General features: G+C 41.3%; 1 protein-coding gene across 1 annotated transcript in view; it reads right to left on the bottom strand.

Moving 5' to 3' along the window:
• Positions 1 to 249: 249 nt before the first annotated feature.
• Positions 250 to 14,321, bottom strand: part of Wnt2 (Wnt family member 2) — a 42,839-nt gene continuing 28,767 nt past the window's right edge. Inside the window, exon 5 of the mRNA XM_034519218.2 lies at positions 250 to 4,778. Within this exon, the coding sequence (XP_034375109.1) occupies positions 4,549 to 4,778 (230 nt within the window). The 3' untranslated portion in view covers positions 250 to 4,548. The remainder of the gene's footprint in view (positions 4,779 to 14,321) is intronic.

Raw genomic sequence — 14,321 nt, 5'->3', positions numbered from 1 at the left:
GCAGCCATAGTGAAACAGAACAAAATGGAGTAATATTCCAATCCTGAATGTAAGTCTTCTCTATTCCCTTGTGTGCACAACCATCAGTAAAGCAAGTCAGTTGTTTTCTCTGATACTCTCTATAAGCATGAAAGATGTTTTCTGATTGGGTCGTTGGAAGGCTGCTCTTGAGAAAAGATGCGGAAATAGTTCACACAACCTGAAGATATTTCTTAGCAGAGTTTTGGCAAGACTACCAAGAGTCTAAAATAACAAAGTTAACACCAAAGTTTTACTTTATTATGTTTTGATTTCACAAAAAATGCCGACTTGTAAATAACAATAGTTCTTTATAACAACCTACGTGACACTTTTATTAGCTTATGGAAGTGGGAGGTTGGGTTAAACAGGAATCCATGGGAATATTGGGGAGAAAGAAAAAACAAAACAAAACGGCCAGGGCTGGGAATAACTATACTTTAGAAAAATAATGATCATGTTGGATTTCAAACTGCTTGTCACTTTGCTGATCCCCAGAAAAATGTAAAGCACATCCTCAGGGGTGAGTGAAACTTGTCTTTGCCTCAGGAGGAGAAGGTCAAAGTCACCTTGCCTCACCTGTCAGCTCACAGCCAAGCATCTCTTTCCAGAAGTTTAACACATGCCTTCCAGGCTATTTACCAGTTTTAGAATTATCGAGGTCTGTTTATTGAGTACAATTGTTGCTTTTAAGATAAGGAAACCCAGATTGAAATACAGAAACTAGTCACAAAAGAGGGTTCTGGTCCATTGGACACTTCTCTGAGCTTTTATTTTGAAATCGTGCAAGAGACGTGTGTGTGTGTGTGTGTGTGTGTGTGTGTGTGTGTGTGTGTGTATGTGTGTGAGGGAGGGGTGAATGCATTTCATTTGTGTGAGACACAAGCCCCAGGCCAACCTCTAAAATCTGAGAATATGGTCCAGGGGTATTCAAGCACAGTCATACAGGGGCTCTGAGATGGTCTGCTGTAACTCTATCACAGATAGCAAGGACCTTCTCTAAGTTACAGGGCCTAGGATAGTCATTGGGAAGCTTGGTATTCTGACTTTAAAGATACCTTCTTTGAAAAAAAATCAACAATTGAGTTTTTTTTTTAAATAACAATAATTCTAAGATGAAGGAATATAGTAGTGATGATTTAAAAATCATCTTGCAACGAATGTTGACGATTTCAAGTACAAAGAGCTATCCAATGGGTAAGGAACTTGAGTTCTGGCCAGGGCCCTTGACTCTCAGGAAGAATGTGCTTGATGGGAGAGAAGCAACAACCACAGAAAGGACAGTCATGACCAACAAGAATGGAAAATGCCACTGTAAATGATTACAGAGGTTGACCAGCCATTTGGCCAAAGCTGGCAGGTTCTTTTCCTTATACCTGGTTCCATCACCTGGCATCACTCAAATGGAATATCTTCACCTCTCAGGTGTCCGTTTCAACCTGGTGACACCCAATAGGAAATGTTCTGTGGAGCCTTGTGGCCCTCTCTCTGCCCTCGGAAATCTGTCAGGCAGTGAAGGAACACACTGGGAATTGAGCATGCTTATGGTTCTGGTCCTTTCCTGCTCAGGCTAAGAACACTTAAGGGGAGAACTGACCTCTTGAGATAGGACATTGATTTCAGATTAGAAGGGGGTGTGAGAGGGTAGTATAATGGAAGGTTACATGACAAAGCAAGTGTCAACACAATAGACAACTCAGTCAGCAATGCAAACAAGTTTAGTAAAGGAAATCTGTTGAATAAAAAAGCCACTTATAGGCTAAGTCTTAGGGTTATGGTATGATTATTCTGTAGAAACCCTAGTAAACTAGTCAAAATGTATCGAAATATATTCAGATAATGCAGGGAATGAATTAAAGTTAGCCAAAACCTAACGAACCAATTTATAGTAAGACTTTTACTTGGGGGTGGGCGGGCATTGATCTGAAGGAACTTCCTCCTTATTTTGTTTTGATAATAAAGTGTGATAGACTTTCCTTAATGACCCAAGATAAGCAAGGACTTAGTGTATTTCAGACTTGCTGACTATCAATCTTCTACTAAGCCCTAAGTTTGAAGTTACCTTTACCTGTTTTAATTATTTTCAAATATAAATGTCCTGTTTTAGAAATAGAAACAGATGAAAACATTCCATTTGCTTCTTCTGATCCCCCCCCCGCCCCCAGTGAAGACCCATTGGCCTCTGCAGGGACTGGGACCATGTCCTCACAAACTAGAGCAAAGTCTACAGGCTTCACATAGAGAGGCTCTGATTCCGTGATGTCTATTAGGGGGGCATATCTCAGCATAAAAAGAAATTTAGAAATTTAACATCTCAGCAATAATAATAACAATAAAGAGAAATATCCGCTGGAGGCTAAAATTTGGTAGTCTCTGCTAAGTTCATCTGAAAGAAACTTGTTCCTTTGAATGGATAAACTAACCTTTTTTCAAGTTCTTGTCTGGTCCTACTTATGTGGACACTGGGGTTCAAGATGATGTTTGCACGATCCCTTTAGGTCTTCTGTGTTTAGTTTTACTGAACTGAAAGGAGGTGCTATCCTGTAGAAATCTTCCCTGCCCTAAAGACATCCATGAATTTAAGATGTCACCATTCATTTAGTAGTAAGAAGTGATGGTGGCTTTGGGATGCTCATAATAGCTTTCCCAGTGTCCAGGATACTGGGAGCTATGACCCAGCCAGGCCTTCCCTGTGCTAAGCCCTGAGATGCCACTGTCCTGATCATTGTTCCTATTTACTGAATTTATGATATACAAAGAGACCGGATGTAGATGTGGCTCAGGGTAGAGGCACTTGCCTGGCGAGGGCAAGACCCTGGTTTGACCCCTATCACTAGAAGGGGGACTAAAGGGAGAAAGGGAGGGCAATATTGAAATTCAGTCATTTTTAAGAAGGGTAAGAGGCTAATACTAGCTCTGACAAAAACTCCAGCTATTTGCTTTCCACTCAGCTTCATGCCAAGTGATTTGGACAAGGATAGAAAAAAGAAGGCCAAAGTATGAAACATAACTTTCTTTTCAAGAAAGCACCAGTTGATGCTAGCTGTATACTGAGAAACATCCTGTTAGTTAATACAGCTCTATGAAGAAATTATATGTAGAAGAACCAGAATATACTGCATGATAAGAAGTAGACTTATCAACTTTTTCTTTTATCTAACATTAAAAGCATAAATTGGGGCTGACAACCATTTTCTCTGAATGTTCTCTGCTGGCAGAAGTCAATCCTTATTTCTACATTGAGATTCCCCTAACTACAGCTGTATTATTTAAATATGGTCTTCAAGTTACAGCCTGCTTGTGATGTGATACAGTAGTGTTACCAACTTTAAAGGTGAAGTTAGGTGCTATTTTTCTCTAGGCTGCACTCTCATATCTTGCAAGCATTAAACAAACACAGGAGTGTCGGGCCTTAAGGTTGGTGGATCCTAGCCAATGTTCCTCAACATAAAACAATAGCTCTCATGGGCATCTGAGAATGGGAGGGTGGGTCCTAGGCGCCGAAGACCTCTTTGTCAGCACTACACTGGTCCTCAAAGTGGGCATGCACAAAGTAGTCTTAATAAAAAATTCCACTGGGATTTTACTGCTTTCTTTTATTTTCTTTTTCTCTCTCTTTCTTTCTTTTTTTCTTTCCTTCCTTCCTTCTTTTTGCTATACAAGCACATTTCTAATATTCCACTCACAAAGTTATTAGTTTTAACCATATTTACCCAGTAGCTAAATAATACTGCTAGATCATCCCCCTTCAGATTCTCTCCAGAGCACATCGAGAAGTCTCATCTCTTAAATTGATGAATCCTTAAATTGATGGGACAGTGAGGAACTACGATCATTGTCTAAGGTGTTGGCTAATTGGAAAGTTCAAAATAACACTGTCTGAAAGGATAAACAATCTCATATTATTATACCCAGGGCTAATATCCAATAAATTATTTGAAAACATACATGCTTTAACCTGATGTTTATTGACGCCATCCTTCTCTAGGAAATCATCAAGGATGGTAGCAACAGTTATCACTTAGTTAAAGCCCTTGCTTAGTCTTATTAAAAAATTACAAGGACATTTTGGAGTCAGTTGATTCTGCTTTCCATACCTACCCAGACCCCTAGAGGGAAGCATGGACTTTCTGAACTGTTAGATTCTGTGGGAAGACACAGATAAATCTCCTCTGCTTTGTGATGTTGTTTCTCTCCACAGCCAAAGAGGAAATGTCTAGGTGACAGTGGTGGGGGGCCATGACCCTCCTCCTCTAACAGCCTGTCATGCCATTTCCAAAAAGATATCAGCAGGAAAAGAGGTGATCTCAGAATGCCCAAGATAGACAGAATAAGGTATACTTATGTGCAGCATGTGGTTCCCAGTCCTGGGGCCCCCCAGAGAGGGAAAAGGGGGTTTCTGTTGAGATGAAGGCTACATGCCTTAAGAAACAGTCCCCCCCCCCTGAAAACAACCCAGAGGTCCAGTGTCCTTGCAGATGTAATTGGAGTCCTTGAGGGAAGGAAGGGAGAATATGACCCCTGTTGCGGTCATGTAGGAGTCGTCCAGTCGGCACTCTTGGGGGCCTTGCATGTGTGCACGTCCAGGGCCTCCAGGCAGTCTTGACAGCGCACGGCACAGCACCAGTGGAATTTACACTCACACTTGGTCATCCGGGTGACATGGGATGTGTCATAGCCTCTCCCACAACACATAACTTCGCAGCTGTCCATGCCTCGGGATGTCAAGTTGCACACACGGCCTGCTGTACCCAAGGAGCCTGGAAGACAAGCCAGAGAGATGTCACTGGAAACATCTGGGCAGAACACAATAGGCCTTGACAGACAAGTCATGAGGTTCATCCTTGAGAACAGAGCCTAGCCCAACCTTCCTCATAGCTTACTGAATCTGTGTTCTATAGCCCACTGTGTTGTCCCTCTATGCAGCTAAGAAGTATCCAGAGGGCATCAGCTAGAAAAAGTGAACCATAAACTTTGGGCTTTCTTTAGATAATCTGAAGCTAGAGCGCCTACTTTCAATTGGATTGACTTTCTATATTACCCTTCCTGGCCCTTACATTGAAGGGCCATTGGGTGAGCATGACTAGATAAGAAAGAAAAATGGACTTATCCAAGGTCTTCCTCTTCCAAGTTCAAATCACAAAAAGGAAGCTGTGGCCAAGGTCAGCTTTCTCCAAGTGTAGGAGGTATTGAACCAAGAAAAGGAGAAGAGTCCAACTCCCTAGACCTACTTGCACTGGCTTAGTAGACAGAGACCCTACATTGTAGCTGGTGGGGAGACGGTCTCATTCATGTGAGGCTTTGAGGAGGAAGGGCATTGCCTTTGAGGGATGGCCTGGCATTGCCCATCGTTCTTCTTTTCCCTCTTACAGTTTCGAAGACCACAGGGGGTGTGTGAAGTACCTATTTGAGGCCATAAATCTTGCTCTTCAAACAATAAATGTGGCATTGTATCAATGTCATATTAATCAGTTTTATGTTTGCTAAATAGAGTCTATATTTATGTATCTTTTTTAAAAAGGGAATTTTAAAGACAAAGTTGGGTGTGGTGGCTCATATTTATAATGTCAGAAATCACTGAGAAGTATGTGAGTAGGTTGATATATACTGTGTTCCAGGACACTCCAGGACACATCATGATCCCATGCTCTCAAACAAAGAAATAAGAATTTCAAAGATATAAAATCTTTTATTTACTCTATCTCTGGGATAATATAGCTCTTTATGACTTTATCAGATGCATAATCAAGAGTATGGGACAACTTTGGAGAGTTTTTTTCAGCTTGCAATGACTTTTTTTCTACATTAATCTTTCTTACCAAGATGAGCCATTTGGTTACCATGTTTTATATCCTCACCATCTTCACTGGACTGGTGGGCACCTGAGTCATTCTGAGCCGATAATAAGGTAGAATTCCCAGGAGATTGTTGCCATACTTAAACTCAGTAGCCCCAGCCCCTGTTCTCTAAGTTGAGCTCTGTGGATAGGCCAAGAGCCACAGGAAAACATGAGTAAAGTACCAAGAAAAGAAGTTCTGCCAAGCTACACTATTGTTTGGTTCTGTTTGTATCTTTTCTGGAGACCTGGCCACACATTGACCTTGGAGAACCTAGAGACACTGGGATTTCTCCTATAAAGTGGTTTGAACACAGTGTCTTAGGTATACAAGGCAACCAGTCTGCCCCTAAGCAACAACCTCAGTGAAAGCTTACTACCCTTCTACTAACTGTTCCTTTTAGCTTAACTGTTCCTATTTCTATTACAACCCACAATGCTAAATAAAAGGTGAACCTGCAGAAGAAAAATAAATATAGGGAGAAAAAGATAATGAATTAATTTTTTTTTTACTTCTACCTCGTGACATTGTTTATCACTATCTGCTCTGTATGAAAATTATCTCTGTGTGTGTCATGCTGCTCTGCCTGTGCAGAATGACCAGGGAAACAGCAGGGTTCAGGCAGGGTATGAGGTCAAGAAAAGCAGAGGGTGGGCCAGACTTGCTGTGCGTGATCAGCTGCCGAAAGCAGGAAGACAGACAGAGGAGTTTCCTGAGGACAGGAAGGATGGCAGAGGGCCGGGTCGGGGTGGAGGGTGGGTCAGCCAGGGATGGCCCTGAGCCTACATCATGCTGAAGAAGCAAAGGGTTAGAAGAGGCAGCAGCTGGGCCTGAATTCAGGGCGACCATCAGGACAGTCTCCTAAAAAAATCACTGATTGTGCAAAAAGGACACTCACTGCCAAATGCTGCCTTTTAACATCACAGCCATTATTTCATTTGATAGACATAAATTTAGCAGACATAAATATGTATAAGATGCTGTGTTGGCTGCTTGGAGTTTTGGAGGCAGGGAAAACATCAAATGAATAAGACCCAGTTCCTACTCCTCAGCAGACTTGTAATGTGGTGGAGAGGTAAGTGTGTGTACCACAACCTCCAGATCATCATTATTTCATCTGCTAATGACCTACTGGAAACCACAATAGAATCCCATGCAGAGTATCAGGGCAGACAAAGCTCAGACTATAAAGCCAAGGACTTTAGGTTGTGGGCAACCAAGGGTTTGCTTGTAGTGTTGCCATGTGTCAACTGTATGGTTGTGTCAAGTAATGCAAGTAAGTTTCCCTTTTCTCTCTTGCAAACATGGCATGAAACCAGCTCCTTCTTCCATAGTAAGGATGGGATAAAATTAGAGGTCCAAGTGTCTATCAGAATAAGTGCTCAACACATGTTAAACACCTATTCATTACTCAGTAAGTGTTTATTGAGACGTAATTATCAGTGAACAAAATAAAGATGCCATCCCGAGGGACTTATATCATTATCATAATGCTATTTCTTAGTATGACTATCAATAATAGGGACCAGGACCAGGTAAAGCATCCTCAACTACATGGTTTTAACAAGAAGGTAGCACTAGAGAGACAATGTAAAGGATGATGTGATGATTAGGGAGATAACGGGATGAAAGACACTTCTAGGCACAAGAAACTCCTAGCAGAAATGCTTCAGAAAAGTTTATGAGAGGACAGATTCAGTATGGCTGAAGAACAGAGTGTGTATTCTACAAAAATCATAGAAAAGAAGATTGGGACAACAGATTAAAGGGTCCTTTGCCTTGGTAGAGCTTTGATTTTAGTCTATGGTGGGTATAAAACCAGTGTAGATTTTAATTCAAGAAAGACATACCTACATCTGTTAGAATGACTGAGAGAAAGTGAGCTCTGAGAAGAGTCTAGGCAAGAGTCCATGAAGAGAGACAGAAGGACAATGGATGAGAGGCCTAAGAGGGTAAGCCACTAACATTTGGCTTTCTATTGAAGTATGAGATGGAGGTGGAGGGGTCAAGTAGGAAATGACCAAAACATGTTCATTTGGCTCCACAGTGAGGAGAGAAGCGTACACTTGGGATAACACCATAGGTTAAAGGGAGAGTGGGAGGAAAGGCTGTGTGGAAGATGGTTAAGTCCTCAAAGGGCATGATGGTGAAGGAGACTTAAAAGACAGCTGCAGGGACTGAGATAGATAAAGCTAGGACTTCAAGATCATTTTAGGCCTTAAGTATTTGGGCGAATCATTACACATGAATGGGAGGCTCACACAGGCTTTCCTCATCTTTATTTTGACAGATAATAGAATTGGGATAAACTAGTGATGGATATTTGAAGTTGGGGTGGTGCTATTTCTTAGAGATGGGGAAAAAAAGCACACGAGGAAGCCTCTAGAATACTAGGCCTCTTTCATGTCATAAACTGGGCACATGTTATATGGATGGGTTTAATTGAGAAAACTTTCTATATTATGGTTATGCAGGTAGATGCAGCTAGTGTTATTTGAACTTTCCCACACATGTTATGTATGTTACTAGGAAGAAAATGAGGAAGGCAGAAGTAAAGAGGCGGAGGCCACACAAGCTAAGAGCTTTATTCCGGAGCAGAAAGGCATTCCACATGGCTGTGATTCAGTGGTCAAAGGGGAGAGCAAAAGAGCTGAGGCTGAAGCTGTTAGTAAAAGTTTCATTGTCAATGGCTTTAGATGACAGGGCAGGGGGTTTAAATTTTACTGTGTAAGCAACAGATTTCTATGGAAGGTCTTCATGCAAAGAGCAATATGGTTTAACTTGTATTTATGAAGGCAAAGCAAATGTGCAGAGACTGAATAGGTTGAAGCAAGTCAAAATAAGGGCAGGGAGATAAGTTAGAGGCCTATCCAGAACTGGGAGCCAGACACAAGATGACCTGGATTAAGACACTGATGGTGAGAAAGAGAGAAGTCAGTCGAAGAGACAAGACCAGTAGATATGGTAAGTGATGAATGATAGGAAGGAGCCAAGAAGAGTCCAGAGGGGATTTCAGGTTCGGGTCTAAGCAGTCATATTGGTACTTGTAATTCCCCAAAGAGAGAAATTCCTAGGAGGGGAAGACTTTAAGCACCAATGTGTTTAGTTGTTAACATATTGAGTTTGCTGTGACAGGAAAATGTTCACTAAAGATACCGTGGGATTCAGGAAACAAGTTGGAATGTGGTTCCTGGGCTTGCTCATCTTTTTCAGGAGGTGGGGAGTGAGGCTTAAGGTCTGTGAGACCGTGACACACCAGGGATGACTCACTTTGTAATGTTTTGTGTTTTGTCTTTAAGTCTTACAAACCAATAAACATTCTTTCATCTCACCAAAGCCTAGCTGTCAAACTCTGCTGATACTGTGATCTTTTGAATTCTTTGTCCTCCCCCTTGGTTGTCAATCTGAAAAGGCTGGAATGGGAAAGTGATGTGTCTTGTTCCTAAATCAGGCTGTGGGGCCTATTTTAAAAGCCCAATGGCTTTTCCCACTGGCCTGAAGCCTCAGGACATCTAAGAGTTTTTGTTTCTCAAATGCAGAACTGGACAGGACTTCCTCTGAACCAAGGATTGTGTATCAAACTGAATCCACGTCATCCAAACTCGGGGAGAAAAGGCAAGATAAGGCAATGGCCATTGGAAAGTTTATATCTAATATGGTTTCAGAGCCAGGCCTGGTGGCCCAAGACTGGAATAGAATGATGGTGAATTTAGGCACACCTGGGCCATGGAGTGAGTTCAAGGTCAGCCTGAACAACTTATCTCAAAGTAAATTGTGAAAAAAAAAAAAAAAAAAAAAAAAAAAAAAAAAAAAACCAGCTGAGGACAGAGCTTACTGGTTGAGTGTTGCCTAGCATGTTCAAGACCCTGACTTCAATCCTTAGTGAAAAAAAAAAATACAAAGGAAAGACAAGAGTTGGCTTTGGTGTGTGAAACAAAAACATGCAACCAAGTGTTATCAGTTCATTGTTCAACTATAAAATGCTCAAAACCAGAAGTAATGTAGACGTGCTGCTCACCACTGCTTTCCAAATGGGAATTAATGAAGCCAAGAAGCAGGAAGATAAAAGAGAGCTTTTGAAGACTGAGGGCCACTGATATCAGAACAGTACTGGGGTCACAGCCTAGAGCTGTAATGGGCCCCCCTGCGGTACTGGGGTATAGGGAACGGGCCAACAGGGAGGCACAGATCAGTCTATGAAGTAGGAGAGGATGAGGGTGCCTAGGGAAGGTCTACAAATTGGTTCCTCTTTGGGATAAAGCTCTAATTAGATGTAATTCTAGACTGTAGGCCAGAAGGGCACCTGTGCCATTAGAGCGGAGTGTGGAGCTATTTCCTCAAAGGTAAAATTGTCTACTGTTGCTTCCCTTTAATGGAATCATAGAATGCTTGTTAAGACCCAGAGCGATGGAACTGTGCTAATATAATGACCCACCACCGGTCTTTCTAAAACAGAGTGTCACCATTATGGTTACTTAGAATTAAAAGCAAGAATGAAGCTTATGTCTCCACATGCATGCAAGTGTGTTCACTAAAGTGGCTTGCTGGATTTTACCATCTGTCTGCTTTCTTAGTGTTACAAGTTTTTGGCATAAGCACCCATAGGATAACTAATGAGTCACAACTTCTGCTTGGTCCACTGCAGAATCCATGAGTGACAAAGACTCAGTTAAACCCTTTCACCTTAAGTCTTAAGGCAGGTTTCACATTGTCAGAACTGAACAGAGGTGAAGACTATTCATACTTTCTCCTCTTCCCTTTTTATCAATTTAGTCTCTTTTCCTCTCTTACCCTTCCATATTACTCTTTATACCCCCTCCTACATTTTTGTTCATAACCACAGGTATAAAATTTGTAGAAAATTTATATAGTTGAGACCCTGTGCTAAGCGAATTAATTCCTACAAACTTTTAAGACAGATATTATTACCATCACTGATCTGTAAATGGGGAGACAGAGGTCATGGAGGTGCAGTAACTTGCTCAGAATTACACAGCTAGCAAATGGTTGGCCCCCTTAGAACAGAGCATAAATAATACTTAAGTTTCTTCCCTGCTCTGTCCCTTAATTATTTTTTTAATCAGATGAACTTATAAGCTCCACGTAGCTGAAAACATCTAAAATCCCAGCACGAGGGAGACTGAAACCGGCAGATCATGAGTTCTAGGCTAGCCTGGTCTAGATAGTGAGACAATATCCCCAAACTCAAGTGTGGGGATGTAGCTCAGTGTCCCAATACTTGGCAAGTACAGGTGAGGCCATAGGTTTGATCCTCAATACTTCACACACCATCCCTACCCTCCTCCCAAGAACTTACAAAAATCTGATTTATGGCCTTTTGGACAACTGGGAGGGAGGGTCTTTTTCAGAAATTCCTGATGTGTTGTAGGCTATTTAGTCACTTAAGGTTTTGTGAGAAGATAAAAGGGCTGGTTAACATGGTGGTTTAGGCTGCATTTACCCTGGACTGATACTCTTTCATTCATACATACATATATATATACTGATACTCTTTTATTCATACATACATGTGTATATATATATATATATATATATATATATATATATATAGTGTGTGTGTGTGTGTGTGTGTGTGTGAGAGAGAGAGAGAGAGAGAGAGAGAGAGAGAGAGAGAGAGAGAGAGAGAGAGAGAGAGAAAGTGCAAGTGTAATATGTGTAGAGGTCAAATCTTGGGTGTTGGGCCTAGTCTTCTAGCTTGTTTGAAACAGGGTCACACTTGTGGACTTTGCCACTATAGAGCTGGCCCCTGAGCTCCCAGTGTGATAACAAATACGATCACTACTGTGTCTTACTGTGTCTGGTTTTTACATTGGTTCTGTGGATTCAAACTCGAGCGCTCAGTCAGCATGGATAGTCCTTTAAAAATACCAACTAAACATTTGTAAAGTAGTTTCAGCTAATGGTCCTCTCGATTAGGCCTCCCAAGCTATCACCTTCTAAGGAAAAACATGCACTTGGGTGCTTTCTAATTAACACACTTAGTTTTTTAAAAAAAATCATGCTGCTTTATAACATTCTCTTGTTTTGATTTATGTGGTTCACATGTTCTTTTGCTTTGGTTATGAAGTGTGCCCAGATGTGTTGCCAGCCTGGTGACAGTGCTCAGACCCATGACATACAGTACTGTTGGCTCGGACTACAGCTTTCCTGTCATCTTTATCCCAAACAGTGGTTCAGATTGGCTGCCTAGCCTCTATGTCCATCAATAAGCAGGCAGTCTCTGCAGACAGGGAGAGCACATGTCATGGGAAGGTGTAAGATGCTGCTTCTGGCTAAATGCACCTTTTTTTTCGTCCCCTCTGTTATGTCCCCACCGCACCTCACAAGATGAACTCACATTATGCCTGGGAAAAGAGGCAAAGGATGGGAGTTTCTAAATCTCGTGTGTTTGGGACCACATATCATATTTGGTGGGGCAATATCAGGGGAACTTACAGAATCAAGCATCCCATCCCCAGAGCTATAAAATTAATAATGGAGTCAGGGTTCCCAGTGTAAAAACATTTCTGTCTCCACCAACATGCATCTTCCTGACAGCAGAGGAGGAACAGAGGGCTTTGGCTAATAGTTCCCAGACCTATACCTCTGGAACCTGGAGGAAGGGCGCTTCTCACCCCCCTTTCCCTCTCCCCTCCCCTCCCCCCTCCCTCTCTCTTCCCCCTCTTCCCTCTCTCCCTCTGCCTGTATCTTCAGAAATTCCTGCCACTCAGGCCAACAGAGGCCCATATGTTGACCATTAGGGCATAAAGCAAGATTCACTTAAGCCTGTCATCCAATAGGCTGTTTCTCCTCTGCTTGACTTACACGTTGTCATTAATGACACAGATTTATTGAGGGAACAAAAGAATGTTACAGAGCCAATGTTAGAGACTACACATTCATCTGCTTACAGGCCTTCCCCCGTCCTCACGAGAAGGATTGCAAACCTAATGCTGCTTAGGAAAGGCAATATCTGTACTTAGTTCAGATGATTTTACTCATTTCTATTCATTTTCCTAGCTTGAAGGTTTGACTGGCACAGGAAAGCCATGTCCTGTTAAGCTAGCAATTCCTACAATCGAATTAACAGTTATGGCCAGACTCTGTGAGAATTTCCATACCTGGTCTATCTAGCCTGGTCAAAGTTATTTCCTATTCTCTCCCTCTTCACCCCCACACTGACCCCACCTCTTCTTCCCTGAACTGCCAACCCCCATACTTTCCAAATAGGTTATCTCCTCCCTACTGAATTAAGCGATTTTTTGGCATTATTGAAGTCATGTAGACTACTTTTTTGAAGAGTCATCCCCATCTGTAAGCTGTGGTCTTCCTGTATCCCAAGCATAATATTTTCACATTTTCAAGATTCAAGCCTACATTAACATCTTCCTTGGAGTGCACCCATCCTGCACAAGTTCCATCGATCTATCAAAGACCTATAATACACTTCCTAAAACTGGGTAGGCATTTCATAATGTCAGATCCCACCATCTTTGGGACAGAGGTTGGGTTTTAGCCTTTCCTCTGTATACCGCATAGTAATCGGGTGCCAATGCATATTTGCTTTTTCATTAAATACTAGATTAAGAGCAATTTATTAAAAACTAAGAACTGTCTTCCCATTGTCTGGTGAGGGCACACTTTTCATTGAAATGTTTGCAAGTTGGCAGGTACACATTGGAAGCAGGTCCGCATCAGCAGTTAAGCCTGCCCCTCTTTAAATGTTTTTACTTAGTGTACAGAGGTACATGCAAGAAATGTGGCACATTCTTATTTTTTTAATTTTATACATTAAAATTAAAAAATAAAAGTTCAGGAATTTTTCCTTCCTTCCTTCCTTCCTTCCTTCCTTCCTTCTTTTCTTTCTCTTTCTTTCTTTCTTTCTTTCTTTCTTTCTTTCTTTCTTTCTTTCTTTCTTTCTTTCTTTTTTTTTTTTTTTTGGCTCATATGGCCTTATACGTAGTCCATGTTGACTCTGAAGTCTCTTAGTTGATATTATATACGTGTGCTACTATATCAGGACGTGACCTATATTGAAATGGTAGAAATTCATATTGATAACTTAAGTAAGTTGGTGGCATCAGGTGAAGGTTCTGAACTACAAATCAGAGTCAAATGAACACTTTATTCAGTTGTCAAGTCAGAAGAACCTTAGAGATTACAAGGTGAAACATATTAAGAGAAGCAGAGAAATAAATTTCTCCATGACTTCCCAATCAGTAGAAACAGAAGTGGAGAACAATTTGTAATCCTTGAGATGCCTAGTCCACAATGCAGGCTTGATAGCTCCCAAAAGAATGTGAAATTTCCATAAGTTGGAAGAAGGGATTTACCATTACAAAGTAGATTTCACAGGGAAGGCTAAAATAATTAAATTTATTATTTTAATGTACTTTTAAAAATCACTTTGTCTGCAACAATTAATATAGCAATTAGAAATGAACTTTGTTACTCCCCCCACCTAAC

The sequence above is a fragment of the Arvicanthis niloticus genome, chromosome 15 (genome assembly GCF_011762505.2).
Source record: "Arvicanthis niloticus isolate mArvNil1 chromosome 15, mArvNil1.pat.X, whole genome shotgun sequence".
In the NCBI taxonomy this organism is placed as follows: domain Eukaryota; kingdom Metazoa; phylum Chordata; class Mammalia; order Rodentia; family Muridae; genus Arvicanthis; species Arvicanthis niloticus.
The sequence above is the reverse complement of the archived record's forward strand: the minus strand, read 5'-3'. Positions and strand labels throughout refer to the sequence as shown.